The sequence below is a fragment of the Squalius cephalus genome, assembly GCF_949319135.1.
Source record: "Squalius cephalus genome assembly, chromosome: 9".
Classification (NCBI taxonomy): Eukaryota; Metazoa; Chordata; class Actinopteri; order Cypriniformes; family Leuciscidae; genus Squalius; species Squalius cephalus.
Window position 1 is genome coordinate 10,398,113 of NC_137130.1, and position 18,076 is coordinate 10,416,188.

The following is an 18,076-nucleotide window of genomic DNA, read 5'->3' on the forward strand; positions in this document are numbered from 1 at the left end:
GCTGAGTTTATGAAAACTATAAGTCTTAATATCTTATGCAATGTTGATTCTCGTGTACATTTTTAGATCTTCTTACTGGGAAAGTAAAATAATACTAGTTTAGAAGTCATTTCTTTGCATAGTGGACTTTTTCAGACTTTTGGACCCCACATGACAACGACAATGAAAGATAGTAAATCTTACTATTGATTTTTAAAAGGCATTATGTATCAAAAAAATATTTAATGGACACTTTAAATGCCACAAACACATAACGGAAAAGTGTACTCACATGCATAACTGAAAAAAAAGTACAAATGAAAAAAAAAAAAAAAAAATCCCTTTGTAAAACAGTGCCTATGAAAATTATTCACCTTTTTAAATTAGTGTTACAGCTCCACTTCTGTAACAAAATGTGCTATTGGGATGAATAACTTTTAATGGCACTGAATTTTTGATGGTGACTGTATCCTTGCACAGGACAGCAGGTATGAAGGACTGACAATAAACAGGGTGAAACAGTAGGGATGATACTCTATACCTGTCATACTATGAGACCTGCCTGTCCTGCGCTCTGCTTTGACTTCAGTACGGAATGCTACAGGAGCAGGGGAAGAAAGGGTGTGAGTGTATGTATGAGTTAAAGAAAGTCTGTAGATCCTGAAGCAGAGAAGATGTGTCTAAAAATAGATCCAAATGTCTCCGAAAAGCTTTGAGCAAGCAATTCAGATTCTTCAGGCAACATTAGTAGTTTATTCATCAATTCTTGCAGCGCATACTGGCTTTTTGTGAAATAAAAACCATGCAATACTAAGAAAATGTCTTGTATTCATTTTGATTGTAGTAAGCAATCTGCATAATCAAAATAAGTGATAATTAAGTCTGATCAATATCAAATATGTGACCCTGGCCTGGACCACAAAACCAGTCACATGGGTCAATTTTTTGAAATTGAGTTTTATACAGCATCTAAAAGCTGAATAAATAAGCTTTCAACTGGTGTATAGTTTGCTAGGATAGGACAATATTTGGACGAGATCTGGAATCTGAGGGTGCAAAAAAAAAATCGAAACTGAGAAAATCGCCTTTAAAGTTGTCCATTTATGTTCGTGATTGTGCTGCATTCACTCACAAAAATAAATGTTTTATATATTTACGGTAGGAAATGTACAAAATATCTTCATGGAACATGATCTTTACTTAATATCCTAATGATTTTTGGCATAAAAGAAAAATCGATCATTTTGACCCATACAATGTATTGTTGGCTATTGCCACAAATATACCCGTGCGACTTATGACTGGTTTTGTGATCCAGGGTCACATATTATTATATATGAGGGTTGTTCGTGTATTAAAGAAATAAAGATGCATATTGCTCATCTGCAGGTTATTTTTACTGTTATATGCCACATTAATGTGGCTTTAGAAGTGTTGTGTTAGATGTCTGGATGTGCATTAAACAACTGGGTTTGCTTAAACAAAAAAAACAATTATGCGTTGTCATCAGTTTATTATGAATTAAATTATTATAACAACATTGCTTAACAGATCATTGAAACCGCAGAACTATCCTCATTAGAATCTGCAAAGAACCTAGAAGAGTGGTTGCTTGTTTTGCATTGTCATGGTAATTTGTCTCATACCATTAAAGCAAAAGGGGGAATAGGGAAGGAAACTGAGAAACATTGATTCCAACTGTGATGCCTCTTACATGTGGGCCTGCGTGGTGCTGTGGACCCAGAACTGGTAATGGAAGTGGAACTCTCCTCGTGCTCAGCCATGTGTGAGCGACGGGTTAGTATGGATGCTGGCCGTGGCAGGGATGACCTCTTCTCTGGGCTCCGAGAACCACCATCCTGAGGACAGAATCATTAATCCTGTTGGAATCATTGGGAACTTAAAACAATAGTGCATCCAAAACAAAAGGTTAACAAATTCTAGAATGCCGTTTTCTCTGGAAAGTTACAAGTGTCTAATATTGTGCAGAAGCAAATAGTCATTTGAACCATCTCGCTCCCTGCTTACCTTTACAACATATATATTTAGCGAAACTTGTGGGCCCGCTGAAGAAGGACGGGGCTCATAAAGATCTGCCTCGACCAACGGGCTCCTTTTATTGGAGGAGCTGGCGGAGTTCGGCCGGGCCGGCAACAAAGCCTCTGCCCGAATTTTAGAGGTAGGGATCTTTGTTAGTGTTGTGGGATTGGAGGTCTATGATGAGAGGAACACGGACAGATGAGTGATTCATGCACGGTGAAAATGAAACCAAAAACATGAAATAAAAGTCAGCATGAAAGAATGTTTACACAAACGAAATGAGCAACATCTGACCACACATTTGGGGAAAACAAGGGCATTAAATTCTGGGCAGAATGCATAACCACTCGGGCAATAAAAAATGAGCAAGCACAAAAAAAGAAAAAAAAAGAAAACTTGTTGAGTTTCACTGAATGTAGTGTTAGTACATGGGCCATTAAACTGCTTGAGGGGGCGCAATGTATCACTTTAAGGTTAAAGGAAATAAGGAGGAAAAGTAATGCAAACTTGTAAAACAAACAATGCAGAAATGAGATGTGATGTACAGACAATACAAAGAGTGGAAACCAAGGGACTGCGTACAGAGGCTCAAAATGCAGCTCTGTCACATTCTATTAGCTCTGTTTAAAAGCAGTGTGCACTATTCATAATTTAATCTAGAATACTTATTAAATTTCATATATATTATGTATATGAACAAACTACAAAATTACAAACAAACTACAAAATTAAAAAAGAAGACCTTTGGTATGTTTGTGTAAAACCCCTATTATATTTATGAGTACTTGAGCGGATCCCTAGTATACAGACTCGACTATTTATCGACAACCTGTTAAGCGAATTTTATGCTTGAATTGGGGACATTATAGTTGTATAAAATTGAAATCTGATATGGTTCTTACAGACACCCGATCTCTGGAGTGCCTGGCCACACTGAAGGGCAGTCGACCATCTGCAGACACTGCATAGAGAAAGAGAGAAAAAGAGAGACTGAGAATGATAAAGAGAAATATTGTTTCCAAGACCGTAGAGATATCTCTAAGGAAAATAAAACGTATTGAACATTACACACAAGCAAACACACTGCAAATGTAATCTTGTATTCAAAAGCAGCCACATATACATATACAGTTAGTGCTGCCCTAAACTCACACCATTGGTGGAGTCAATGTTGTGGTGTGGGCTGGTCAACTACTAGATTAATTTCCTGAAAGCGCCACAGAACCAAAGTGTTTAACTTTTCAAGCAAATCAACCAACAAAAGGCTTACTTGTAGTTCTCTCTGAAAATTAACTGAGATTTATTTTTTAAATACTCAAGCCAAAGTATTTCTAATTGGGCTATTTAGGATCAAATATGAAATGGATTGTTACTCACAACTGAATATTCTGTAGCTACTGGAAAGCTATGCTCTGAAACAACTTGGCACAGCTTAACAGAGAATTTGAAAATGAACTGTATTATATAAGAGGCTTTTCAGTAAAGTCTAATTGGGGGATTGCAGCAATGTATCAGATGTCTACCATGAATTTAAGCACAATTCTCAGAAAGCTAACAGTGGAACTTCATTATGGCACAGTAAGTTCCTTTCCTCCAGAGAGATGGAGGCCATTTCTTTTAAACAAGCGCCCAGAACTCACTCAAACCACCAGTTGCCTGGAGACCAATGTAATTGGTCCCTGAATGTTGTATACAACAGAATAGAAACATTACAAAATGAGAGGAAATAGTGATTATTGTATGCTTCACCTCATATATTTAAAATCGAACACATTTAAGTCAGAAGGACATCCTTTAAAATTAACCGCAAGACACACACGCACAACATTCAATAAGCAGCATCGCTTTGAAAAGAAAACAAAGTGTGAACAAGCATGTAAAACTGAGAGAACACATGCAGACAACAAAATGAAAGGTCATACTATAAGAAAATGAAAACATTATAAACAAAACAATTGAATAAAACACCAGTGAGCCTCATTACAAACACTGCATGAACATGAAACTTATGTAACTAAAACAATCTGTTATATAAAATACATGAAAAGAAAAACAAATAAAACAATAGACAAGCATCACTCTTAAAACAACATGCCAATGCCCATGTTTGCCAGCCACATTGCAAAACAGCTCCTTGTGACAGAGATCACCTGTGGGTTTCCGTTTAACACACGCGTGATGTTGAGTAGGTCTAGGGTGCCTTACGGTAGCCTTTAAAACACTCTTCCGGGAAGGAGAGCACGTCTGAATATCAGATTTTTTTGTGAGCTCAGCCTTCTTAATCAGAGCTACAAGAGGGAGACAAAGAATCAAGGACAGTCACAGCAGCAGTACGATTCAGGACAATAGGAGATACAGTCACTCTCCTTAAAATATCAATTAATCTTTTATTGAAAGAATAATTTAACATAGATGTCATGGGGGGGGGGGGGTAAAAGAAAACATGATTGGTTGAAGCATGATAAATTAATTCATTTTAATAAAAATGTAATTCATGAAAATGTAACAAAAGATTGCTTGCACTTTTTAAGTAAAAAAAAGAAAGAAATCTTAATACAAAATTTTACATTTGATACATGACATCTATTCAAAGTGGAAATAAACATAAAGATTTAAGTATTTGATTTGTTTAAATAAAATAAAATAAAAAACATGTGGAGGGCTATAGAAAATGCCCATCATAATGGAAAAAATAAATACAGGATATACATAATAAACAATGTCACTCCAGCAACAAAAACCTTTTTTCTTCTTTAGCTCATCTTTCTGGATGGGTACCGGCTCCTTGCGAATAGGTTTACGTTCAGGGGTGGTGATTCGTCCTTTTGCCCTGCCACCTTTAGCCCTCTGTTTGACTGGTTTCTCTGCGGGTGGTTTCTTGACAGGGCTCATCACTCTGGGTAGAGGCTCAATTTTCTCCGTAGCCATACTCTTATCATCATCTACAGAGTACATGAAGTGAAACAGCCAAGCTACTCTTATACCAGGGTGTAAACATACATTTACTTGAAATTCAACATGGCTCTCACAGAAATAATAAAATGAAAAATTGTATTGCTATATACTGGCAAGCCAGCTAATTTACGCTCTCACAGAAATAATAAAATTACTGTACAAATTGTATTGCTGTATAATGGCAAGCCAGCTAATTTATGACCGTTTCAAACTACCTAAAAATATAGACAGCAAGTTAACAATTCTGAAAGATTCTGTCATTTGCTGAGCAAATTTTAATGCAAAACAGATATTAAAATCACACCTTGAGTGTCCACCCAGGAGCTGTCTAAGATGGAGTCATCAATGGTAGTTTCATCTTTGTAGTCGTCATAGCTTTGAGTTGGGGCCTCACTCTCTGGCACTTCTATCTCTTTGGCTGGACATACAGAAGGCTCAATAGGCTCTGGAACATCTACAACTTCCTCTAATCTGGGAGCCTCCATCTCTACTTCCTGTGCCATTTCCACGGACTCCTCCTCCTCTTCCTCGTCTTGGAGGAGCTTTGGATGTTCTTCTTCAGAGGGAGCTGAGAAACGTACACTGTGTCCAGAGACTTCGCTCTCATCGATGGTCTGCACCACCGTGATAAAATCATCTTCCACTGTCACTATTGACTCAATTGCAGCTCGAGACTCAACAGTATCTTCTGCAGCTTTGGCCCCATCCAAGACTTCCTCATCTTCCACTTCTTCTTTCTCAACCTCTTTAACCTCCTCTTTTTCGACCACAACCTCAGTTGGCTCAGTTTTATCTACCACTGGCTTCTCATCCAAGTTTAGAGCTGGCTTTGGTTCTGGCATAACCTCTTCGGGCTCCTTTGCAAGCTCTACCTCTTCCTCTACTTCTTGTGTCATTGTGGTGTCAACCGAACCCTCATCTGTCTTTGAAGGAGCTTGCTGAGGTTTCTCCTCAGCAACTTTCTCTTTGAGGGGCTCCACTGAGTCTTTCTGCTTTACCTCCTGCTCAGAAGGTCTTTCCTCTCTAAAATATTTCTCAAAAGACCCAACTGGAGATAATCTATTAGGATCTGTTTTGAGAGCCTCTTTCTTACCTGGTGATCTAGGTTTTTCAAACTCGCCAACATGCATTTTCTCCTCATCAGTAGCACTTTCTACAGAAGATGCTGGAGATGGTCTGATGGGCCGAGCAATTCTGTCCTTTGCAGCTCCAGTGAGCTGGTATGCATCCTCTGCATCCACCTCCTCATAAGCTTCCTGGTGCACAAGGTCTGGTTTATTCTTCACCTTCTCCCTGAGTTCCTGGAGTTCCCGTTCCTCCTCTACACTCAGAGGTCGGTCCTCCATCTCCAATTTGCGAATTTGCCTCTCATAGGCAGCTATTTCAGCATCGGTTTCAGCTGCAAGATTAGTACCTACATCAAAATCAGGCTTTGGTTCCTCAAGAGTAACCGTCACTTTCGGTGTAATAAATGTTTCAGCTTGTTTGTCTAACTGTCCTTTCTCATTGTCAGGTAAAGTTGGACTCTTGATTTCTTCCAAAGGTTCAGTCTTTAAAAGATCAGACTCATCTTGCTTAGACTCTGTAGAAGGTTGTTCAGAAGGTGCACTTTCATTTTCAAAGGAATCTTCATTCCTTGATTTTTCTTTTGCTGGTTCTGCCTGTGGTGTAACAACCTCTGTTGCTTTCAGATCTTCAGTTGGTAGACACTCCTGTTTTCCAAATGCATCAAGACCAGTTTCTTTCTCCTCTGATATCACTGTGTTGAAGATTTGAGGAGAACATTCCATTGGACTGTGCACATCTGCAGGGGATGGCATGGGGCCAGAGTATTCACTAAAGACACAATATCCTTGCTCCTCCAGCTGCATTTCTCTCTTTGTAGCCATCTGGCCCTGGTCACCTTTGAACAAATGCGCTAAAGAATCACTCACCATAGAAGACATGTCCATTGGGACAGACTTCCTCCTCATAATATCTGGTTCTGCGTTGTCAGACGTCAACCTTGATCGGGTACCTGCCAGGTCCAGCATTTCAGGCAGGTCTGGGGCCATGACGGTGCCGTTTTTGTAACAGCATTTGGCTTGGACAGGTGATTCTGGAGACTCTGTCTGTGGACTTGTCTTTACATCAGTGATTGTTGCTTGGGGAGGTGAAGATGATGGAGATGTGACAGAGGCAGTTGTCTCCAAGATCAGTGGTGGAAACTGAGGGATATTCTCAACTGAGGGAGTTGTGACAGGAAGGTAATCGGCAGATTCGTCAAGGCTCCCACTAGTGTGAGACATGATGTCGGTGGCCAATGGAGAGAAGTTTCTGGGACTTCCTTGGGCATCGCCATGATTCACTGCCCCAATGGTGATGTTCAAAGAGTAACTTCGTTGATCTAGAGCCAGTTTTCCAGGAGACAGTCTGCAGTCATCTCTTCTCTCTGCTGGTGAAGTGGTAAGTAGTGTGTCTGCGCTACTTTTTGGAAGATCTGGCTGGACTTCCAAAGAGTGTGTTTGAGCCAAAGTGCTGTAGCTGATTTCGGGAAGTGGCAGGTTACCAATAGAGTCCTTTTCTTCTTCTGATGTAGTACTCAGCTCATAATACCCTTCTCCTTGAGACCCAGTGGCATCCGTCTTAATTGTAGTGGTCTCAAAATAAGCAGACATGCCAGATTTGTCCTTCATGTCCCCCTCTGTTGCTGTTTTTTCCATTTGTTTGTCTTGAATCTGCCCTGGTTTGACCTCATGGATATTGCTGGAGTCACCTGCTTCGGTTGAAGGCTGTTTCACAGCGCCACTTTGTACAATAGGCATTTCAGTTGGATCTTTGGCATGACCCTGGTAACTTGGAGGCACTTCAAAATCCTCCATGGGGCATGTTCGAGCAAAGGGGCTTTCTGGCATATCTGTGTCTCTGGTAAGGCTCTGGTAAGATGGGAGTTCATCATCTAGATGCATTGCGGAATCAGTGAAGTCCATGCCAATGGGATCTGTCCTCTCGCTTTCTGGCCGCTCTGCTTCCATCTTCACAGCTGAAAGCAAATCTCAAGTAGTCTGCATTGTATTGCATTATTAATAATTCAAAGTACAAGTTTGCCAGGCCAACCACCACACAGACAGCCAAAGCTCTTGGTAAAATGAACTTCCATTTTCAAATAGCAGCAGCCGATGATACACACATACCAATTCAGTGATGGAGTGATGGCATGGATATGACAGGATCAGCATGCAGACCCAGAACATTTAATGTTGCGTGGATGAGGTCCAGAAAATGAAGATGAAATATCCAAGGAGGTGGTCCAAACACGATACTGACGTCAGTACACCAGCAGCAAGATGGAATAGCTGATCTTAAAACTTCTGCCAAATACATATTCAGAGATTATGGAAAATGCACTGTGGGTCTGATTTTCAGAAGATAATCAAATATTGGTGGAATCTAAAAGACAACAATGTGCAAGCAAGGTACTGTTTAATGAGGCTCATTTTAAGCACTAAATGGGTATAAATTACACGTATACATGTGGCCGACTGTAACTGTCTTAAAATACCACTCATGAAATAATACATTGTTTTTTATTATTCAAAATTGTTCTACATTTTCTATTAACCATGTGAAATGACAATGATCATGTGAAGAAAAAAGCAAAATGAAAATTAACAAATAAAATTTGAATCAACAAGCTTGGCTTTTCAAATGCCTTTGAAAATAAAGCATAACACAATATCACAATATCACAATATCACAAAAACAGGATTCTAACAGAATCCTACTTGTAAAAACAGGTGTTTTGTTGGCGCATGCAGCAAAAATCACCCACAAACTGGCAATGTAGCTGGCAAATAAAAATTAACTGAGCAATGGAAAACAATGAGAGAGGTCGACCTGGCAGCAGTAGCGTCAATAGAGAAATAAGCAGAAAGTTCAGAAAAAGCTTCATCAGATAGCTAGAAGATGGTAGCTGCTCTGGGAAAAGCAATTTAGTAGAAAGACATTGACAGACAAACACACAGCTCTGGCCACAGAAGCTGGTCACCATCAAGCCTGTGTTGCCTTGCAGCATCAGCAGATAGAGGAGATATTTGAGCCATCCACCCACATTCCCTTAGAAAGCTCTCACGATGCTTTCGCTTAGCTTTTTTTTTTTGTGAAGGGAGAGAGAAACATGCAGGTTGTGAGAAGGATGGACACACCTTCCGCAAGGCTTTCTTGCCCCCCTGCCTCCTCAGATCTCCCATTAGGGGCTTCGTCAGCAGCAGTAGCTGCCTGCGTGTGAACCTCAGCCTCGGCCTGCAGGCCGGGCAGAGCCTGGGCCTCGCCTATGACCTCTGCCCGCTCTAGGAGCTCAGATGGGGATTCCTGCTCAGGCTCCTCCCCACTCCACTGCTCCTCCTCATCCTCCTCTTCCTCTAGAGCTGCTGCTGTTGCTGCGGCTTCTGAAGTCTCCTCCTCTTCCTCCTCCGCAGCTGAGAGACTCTCTATGGTCTCCTCTTCTTCATAAAGAGGGAGACAAGTGGAAACATCAAGACTATAGACAACACAGACTTGGGTTACTTAAAAGGTGGGACACTTTCAGCTCTATCAGTTATGCCATGACTTTTGCTGTATGTATGGGTGTTTTCTCTGACCTTGAGAAAAAGTGGTAGCAGATAAAATAAGAAGATGAATATGCAATCTAATTCTGCACATACTGTTTTAGAATTGTATATATTAGCAATTTAATGTGACACCACTGTTTTGTGATGGAAAATCAGATAAGATCGAAATAACAGAGGTAACTGATTCTTTTCTCGCAATTTCAAAGAACCATTTTTAATCATGTATTTGACTAAAAAATCAGTTCTGATCACTCCGCTTGTCTGTGTTTACAGTGTTTCAGACAGGCTGTGCTTTGCTCTGTAACATGCATCAGTTGATTTTACTTTGGCCAGATTGGAATTACTTTCCAGTAAAAAGAGACACAATACTGGTCATATTGTGTATAAAATGATTTTCTTTTTACAGCCAATAATATCATGGTGATATTCAGCAGATAATCTATCTTGTAATTGCTTAAATCAGTTTCAATAATCAACGGGGGTTCCCTACAGGCTTAAAAAAATAATAATATAAATCACTAGATTATTAATTTCCAAATATGTACCTCTCAGTTACATTATCAATGCTCATTTCAAAAGTTTATGACAAATACACTATATCAGCTCCTTCATTTGTTCAATTTTATTCTTGAACATGAAACATTACTTGCACACAACACACTAGCACACAACGCTGTGTGCATCTGCATTGTCTCTCACAACTGAGACCCAACAAAACCCACAGCACCATAATAATGCCGGCCAGGGAACTATTGAGATGTCAGAATGAATGTGAAACCGGAGAGGCAGAATTTCTGCTCAGAACAAAGCTTATGATGTAGTTCAGAGAGAGAGAGAGAGAGAGAGAGAGAGAGAGAGAGAGAGAGAGAGAAAGGGAGATAAGAAACTGCAACAGTCTCTGCTGGGAGCCAGGCTAGATATGGCGACGCAGACCATACCAGGTCACATCTCAGCAGGATGCTGCAGTGGAAGGAGAGAGAAAAGAGAGGGTATAGGAGAGAGAGGGGGGGACAAATTGGCAGCAACTCAATGTCAAATGTAGAAAGTTCTAAGGGATTTAATGATTCTAATTCCACTTATTGCATTATTTTAGTTCTTTTGAGGAAGCAACACAACCTTAAACTCAAACTCAAAAAAGTGTTATTATTGTAAACTAAAGCTAAAAATATTTATAAAAAATAAAATACATTAATATAAAAAATATGTGTATTAAATTATAAGATTAATTATTTCAACTTAAAAAACTAGAAATGTTGCCTTCACAACTAACTGAAATACATTAAAGTATTAAAGATACTAAACTTAAAACTGATATAAACTCAAATGAAAGCTAAATAATAATAAACATTTCTAAAGCACGTAAAAAAAAATTTTTATTTTAAATTAATGAATAAAAATAAAAGCTAATTCAAAATTGGTAAAGTGTTTATTAATTTGAATTCGCTTTCAAAATATAAAAGTTCATTCAAATGAACAAATAGTATATAAATAATACTAAAACAACACTGCTTTAACTATACATGTTGTCATATGAGTCAGTTATCTCACAAACAATACACATTACTCATTAACAGTTCTCAGTTAATTTCGAATTGGACATGAATAAGAACTTTTGACCAATTCATTAAAAAGATTTGCTTTCGTTTAAAGATTTTAAAAAGACTGCTCTGGTTGCAATAGAGTGTGTGTTATCAGTTTATTGTCTTGAGTTATTTTGCAAACAGTCTTTCTTTTATAAAATTTGATTCAGATTGCAAGCTCGCAGCTTATAAAACAAAGCTGTTTAGGTGAAAACCCTTTGGGTAAACAGCTGAAAACCCTTTGGTTGCAGTAAGTTCTTGGTTCCCAAAAAAAAGGGGTCAAGATCTTTTAACACATGAGGTCATTGTACTATACTATAAGCTCAGAAATCGTCTTGTTTGGAATTGTGTTACATTATGATGTAATAGTGCGGCGAAAGACCCACCTCTGTAGAATCAAATCGACGCCTACTTCTACATCATCGCGTCTTTGGCCCCGCCCACTGGCAGGTTAGTGAGATGAGAAGAGATCACTGGACTAAAATAACCTTACCTATCAAAGGATCCTAATTCTAGGAAAGTGGTTATTTATTCTCAACTATGTGAATGTCTCAGCATTATTTCATATCCAAGATGTTAGCCAATAACTGCAGTGGGCGATTACACTGAGTGAAGTCTCACAGTAGACATGCCCCTTCCAACAGAGCTTTCAAATCAGAGGGCTAAAATCAGGGTTCTATATTATGAACATTTTTTAGGTAGAAATCATACTAACATTAGTAAGTGCACCCCAGGAAACATTTTAAAATAATAAATAAAAAAAATCAGTTCATGGCTCCTTTAAATTGTAAACACAACCCTCACTGAGTCATTTTGGCGCTGAAAGCGATTACCCCTTCTTCACTGATGCAATAAGGTCAGAGATGCTTGTGTGTGTGGGCCACCATGTGAAGAGCTGAAAGTCATCCTGTGATCTACAGCATGTGTACATCAGCAGGTTGGAGAAATGTGAGGGGCCTGTTGAGACGCATGGGTACGTTTTTGGGCCTGATGAGGGACAATCAAAAGTACAAATGGACAGACTGGCTAACATACGGGCGGACAGATGCGGACACAAGAAGACGGCAAACAGGCAAAGGAGAAAATGTGCACAGCATGCACAAATGTCCTGCTGATGCTGCAAGTCATTTGGATTTCATTTTCAGAGTCAGTGATTTTCCTCCTTTAACTGAGCACTACATGCATAGCAGCAGGGATTTTGCCTAAAAACACAAACGGTCGTGCCTTTGTACTGCACGGCACAAAAGTTGCCGAAAATCCAAATGACTTGCGATGAACAAGGTACAAAAACAGATACCACCCCCACACGACACGCTTCGGTCAGAGTGGGCACGACACAACAGAGACAAAAGACAGGAAGAGGCGGACCAGAAAGAGAGAGCGAAAAGCAAGAGAGAGAGAGGTGTTGATGCTGAGCTGAAGAAATAAGTGGAAGGAAAGAGAGAGGAAAGGAGGAAAAAGGAGAAGGAGGGGAGGAGAGAATGGCAGAGAGGAACCATGCGAGGTTCACCTTCGATCTGTCTAAACGCGGCGGCCTGCCCTGGGGGGCGAGAGCCAGAGCGCGTCCACTCTGGGCTGAATAAAGGGTGCTCATAGTATTCCTCGTCAGAGTGGTAGGGGTCATCCTCAGGCACAGACACTGAGATGGAGGGGGCGAGGAACTTGCACCTCTCGCGAGAATTTTGGAAGCGGCGGAGAGGACCTGCTTCCTCCTCATCCCCTACATCTACAAATAGACACAAGGAAAAGAACTGCAGGGAAATCTGGACAAAGAGACAGAGACAAAGAGACAGAGAGGAAAAGGAGAGGAAGATAGAAAAGGTGTAGCAAGTAAGGGAGGAAAAAAGGAACAAGTGAAAGAGAGAAAGTAAAAAGAAGGCTAATCAGAATATGCAAAAACTGAGGGGGAAGGGAGGAGATAAAGAGAGAGAGAGAGAGAGAGAATAAGGGGAAAGAGAGCTAAAAAGAAAAAGTGAGAAATAAAACGAGAGAGGAGTATGTGTAATGTGTACGGAAAAGAGAAAGACACACAACACAAACACAAACACACAGTGTCGAGAAACACAAAGTGTGACCGTAGTGGCGCTATGCCATAACCAGAGTCTGAACATCTCTGATGACATTTTATAGGTTTGTCTAAAGTCTAAACTGAGGATGAAACTGTATCATTCTTTAGTGTCTGCTGAAAGTCAATATGAAACGTCATTCACAACCAAAATCAAAATCAAAAATATTTATGAGTGAGCAGTAAATACAAAAGGCTTGGTAAAGGGTCAACGAGTGATTGGTTAATATTAGGTATGCCCAGATATTTAAATTCTGGCTGATACCGATAAGTCGATAATTATTTTAATATTTTAGCCAATAACTGATAAATGGCTGATATTAAAATTATATAATATATTGCATAGATATATACACACACAAAAAAAAAGAAGAACTTAAAATAAATGTATTTTTATATATATATATTTAATGTTGTTGTATTTAGGTTTATCAGCTTCACGGCACAGTAAAATTAATAAAATTCAACCTAAAGAAAAAAAGATTAAACAATTTTGGATATACATAACTCTATAAAAGATTCTTTAAATTGTAAATACATGTCATAAAATGTAGTTACAAGTGAGTTTAATTTTAACTTTAAATGACAAAAAAAAGGTAAAACCATAAAGTAAAAGTTGTTCAAAGGTGTAAAAAGTGATGATTTAATTCTTTAGAATAATGTGCACCGATGATTTGCACACAATAACACAAGGAACATGTACTAAAAAGAGGCCATTTTGATTTCATGTTAACTTTACGTATCCGCTTAATGACTTAATGATCTCCTTAAGGCTGTTAGTGGCATTAATGTTTAGTTGAGTAGCTTCAGAGAGTGATCTGAGCATGGCATCGGCCTACCACGGGCAGTAGAGACAGACACAGTCAAAACGATGAACGAGCACAAGCCCACAACATCAACAGCACCTACAATACAACATGCAAATCCAAAGACAGGGACGAACAGAGGAACTGAGAGAGGTTTGGAGCAATCAACAGATCTCTAAAGAGGGGCTTTGGAGAGAGGATGAGCAGGCAATCTGAATGCCACACGGTTTCAGCAACAGCCTGGAAACATCAGCTGCAAGTGAGACAGTACAGCATTCAGTTCAAGGTTTATGGCTTTCATGCAGGGCAGAGTCAAGATCCATGGTTCGGCGGGGTATAAGGAGGGGTTGGGTTTGATTGGTTACGAGGACTAGAAAGGGGTGGGGTCACTTTGGCTTGGGTTTTTGATCAAGATAAGCTCCCGGATTTAGCAATTATGAAGATGAGGCCATGTTTAAGAGCTGAAGATGCTGGATGAGGAAGAGGAGTTCGACTTGAATGATGTCAACAAAGGAGGCAAAGTTGATCCTGCAAACACAACTCCATCAATCTTTAGACCAACCCCACAGATCAGCGGCGTGTGGGCATCTGTAGGGCACTGTGAGAGGGTTGAAATCAGCCTGGAAGGGGTGGGACTAGCAGGCGTCCCCAAATAGAACACCCTCATTCAAGCCAGGGTCAGAGGGTGACTAGAATACTCATGGGGGGGAAAAAAGGTGTTCAAGTTCTTTCAGTGTGTTTCTCACCTCACCTCTCTCCATACACACATGAAGCATGACCCTACCTTGATCCAAAGGCCCAAAGTGTTCCGCTGCTGGGGACGGTGGAGGTGAAGGCGGCAGGTTTGCAGAGTCTTCCACTGTAAATAAACAAAATAAGAAGACAATGATCAAGATCAGATCAACACATTTACAAATTTGGCGTCCCATTTTGGCTCTGTTCCTACATACACTACTGTTTAAAATTTGAGATTGGCAAGATTTTTTTTAAAGAATTCATTCAGCAAGAATGCATTAAATTGATCAAAAATTACAGACAGTAAAGACATTTATAATCTTTAAAAATGTATGTTTTATGTTTTAAATAAAAGCTTAATGTATCAGGGTTTCCACCAAAATATTAGGCAGCAGAACTGTTTTCAACATTGATAATAATAATCAATGTTTCTTGAGCAGCAAATCAGCATATTAGAATGATTTCTGGAGCATCATGTGATACTGAAGACTGGAGAAATGGTGCTGTAAATTCCGTTTTTCAATCACAGGAATAAATTACATTATATAATATATTAAAATAAAAAATAACAGACTACTTTCAAAAGCATTTTAAAAAATGATCGACCACAAACTTTTGAATTGTAGTGTAGGTATCGTAAAAAGTCAACTAGGTTCACAAGGTTTTGGAACAGACCCTACAAATTTGTGAATTTTCCACGTATTTATTTATTTATTCATTCATTCATGATTGCCTTTTAATGGCAAATAGTAAAGAGCGACAAGAACCGATACAATACATACAAAATACATGGAGGGAACAAGGTCACAAAATGCAAGCCAGCTCTGGTGTGACTTTTTTAATCTTAAGAAAGCAAAATTTCTTTAAATGTCCAAACAAGAAAAATAAACCATGTGAAACCCAGTGGGCATGTTTTAACAAGGAAAAATAGAGCCATGAAGGGATAAAATGTAATTAGCTTATATTAGCTTACAACAGGACACCAAGGAGCAAAGAGTTTAACAACAATATATTTGATTGTAAAATTTCCCCCCCGAAGATATAAATGCAGGGTCGTGTGTATGTGCGTGTCAAGTTTCTAAGGAAATGCTGAGCAGAGAGAAGTCTAAGTTCAGGATTGGTATGCCGAATCCCAGATAGCAGACGGATGTGGGCCACTTCAGGCAATGATGCGGCACTGCTGGCCTACTTATGGCCCGGACCAAATGTGTCTGAGCCTGAAGTGGCCCACATGTAAAATGGCAAATATGGCCCAAATATGTTAAATCACATGTGGGCCTTTTTAGGCAAAGATGCGGCACTCATGGGAATGTGTAATCTGAATGTGAGCCTAAAGTGGCCCATATGATAAACAATGAATATGGCCCAAATATCACAAACCAAATGTGGGCCACCTATGGCAAAACCGTGGCACAATCGACAATGACTAATCTGGATGTAAACCAAAAATGGCCCACATATGTTTCAGCAAATGTGGCCCAGTTTTCTTAAAACATATCTGGGCCAGTTTTGGCAAAGATATGGCACAGTGGCACTGTCTCATCTGGATGTGAGCCAAAAGTGGCCCACATATAATGCTGCAAATGTGGCCCAGTTATCTTAAAACACATTTGGGCCAGTTTTGGCAAATATATGGCTCAGTGGCACTGTCTCATCTGGATGTGAGCCAAAAGTGGCCCACATATGATGCTTCAAATGTGGCCCAGTTATCTTAAACCATATCTGGGCCAGTTTTGGCAAAGATATGGCTCAGTGGCACTGTCTCATCTGGATGTGAGCCAAAAGTGGCCCACATATGCTGCTGCAAATGTGGCCCAGTTATTTTAAAACACATCTGGGCCAGTTTTGGCAAAGATATGGCTCAATGGCACTGTCTCATCTGGATGTGAGCCAAAAGTGGCCCACATATGATGCTGAAAATGTGGCCCAGTTATCTTAAAACATATCTGGGCCAGTTTTGGCAAAGATATGGCTCAGTGAGCACTGGCTCATCTGGGTGTGAGCCAAAAGTGGCCCACATTTGATGCTCCAAATGTGGCCCAGTTATCTTAAAACACATCTGGGCCAGTTTGGGCAAAGATATGGTTCAGTGAGCACTGGCTCATCTGGGTGTGAGCCAAAAGTGGCCCACATTTGATGCTCCAAATGTGGCCCAGTTATCTTAAAACACATCTGGGCCAGTTTTGGCAATGATATGGCTCAGTGAGCACTGGCTCATTTGGGTGTGAGCCAAAAGTGGCCTACATATGTTTCAGCAAATGTGGCCCAGTTATCTTAAAACACATCTGGGCCAGTTTTGGCAAAGATATGGCTCAGTGGCACTGTCTCATCTGGATGTGAGCCAAAAGTGGCCCACATATAATGCTGCAAATGTGGCCCAGTTATCTTAAAACACATCTGAGCCAGTTTTGGCAAAGATATGGCTCAGTGAGCACTGGCTCATCTGGGTGTGAGCCAAAAGTGGCCCACATATAGTGCTGCAAATGTGGCCCAGTTATCTTAAAACACATCTGGGCCAGTTTGGGCAAATATATGGCTCAGTGAGCACTTGCTCATCTGGGTGTGAGCCAAAAGTGGCCCACATATAATGCTGCAAATGTGGCCCAGTTATCTTAAAACATATCTGGGCCAGTTTTGGCAAAGATATGGCTCAGTGAACACTGGCTCATCTGGGTGTGAGCCAAAAGTGGCCCACATTTGATCCTCCAAATGTGGCCCAGTTATCTTAAAACACATCTGGGCCAGTTTGGGCAAAGATATGGCTCAGTGAGCACTGGCTCATCTGGGTGTGAGCCAAAAGTGGCCCACATATAATGCTGCAAATGTGGCCCAGTTATCTTAAAACACATCTGGGCCAGTTTTGGCAATGATATGGCTCAGTGAGCACTTGCTCATCTGGGTGTGAGCCAAAAGTGGCCTACATTTGATCCTCCAAATGTGGCCCAGTTATCTTAAAACACATCTGGGCCAGTTTGGGCAATGATATGGTTTAGTGAACACTGGCTCATCTGGGTGTGAGCCAAAAGTGGCCCACATTTGATCCTCCAAATGTGGCCCAGTTATCTTAAAACACATCTGGGCCAGTTTGGGCAAAGATATGGCTCAGTGAGCACTGGCTCATCTGGGTGTGAGCCAAAAGTGGCCCACATATAATGCTGCAAATGTGGCCCAGTTATCTTAAAACATATGTGGGCCGGTTTTGGCAATGATATGGCTCAGTGAACACTGGCTCATCTGGGTGTGAGCCAAAAGTGGCCCACATTTGATCCTCCAAATGTGGCCCAGTTATCTTAAAACACATCTGGGCCAGTTTGGGCAAAGATATGG

General features: G+C 40.2%; 1 protein-coding gene across 1 annotated transcript in view; it reads right to left on the reverse strand.

The window, feature by feature from the left end:
• Nucleotides 1–18,076, reverse strand: part of map2 (microtubule-associated protein 2) — a 123,895-nt gene that overhangs the window by 14,146 nt on the left and 91,673 nt on the right. Inside the window, exons 6-15 of the mRNA XM_079882009.1 lie at nucleotides 14,799–14,873; nucleotides 12,654–12,869; nucleotides 9,159–9,458; nucleotides 5,279–7,996; nucleotides 4,761–4,961; nucleotides 4,170–4,307; nucleotides 2,922–2,980; nucleotides 2,008–2,193; nucleotides 1,694–1,838; nucleotides 521–577 (exon numbers count right to left, since the gene is read on the reverse strand). Of these exons, the coding sequence (XP_079738135.1) occupies nucleotides 521–577; nucleotides 1,694–1,838; nucleotides 2,008–2,193; nucleotides 2,922–2,980; nucleotides 4,170–4,307; nucleotides 4,761–4,961; nucleotides 5,279–7,996; nucleotides 9,159–9,458; nucleotides 12,654–12,869; nucleotides 14,799–14,873 (4,095 nt within the window). The remainder of the gene's footprint in view (nucleotides 1–520; nucleotides 578–1,693; nucleotides 1,839–2,007; nucleotides 2,194–2,921; nucleotides 2,981–4,169; nucleotides 4,308–4,760; nucleotides 4,962–5,278; nucleotides 7,997–9,158; nucleotides 9,459–12,653; nucleotides 12,870–14,798; nucleotides 14,874–18,076) is intronic.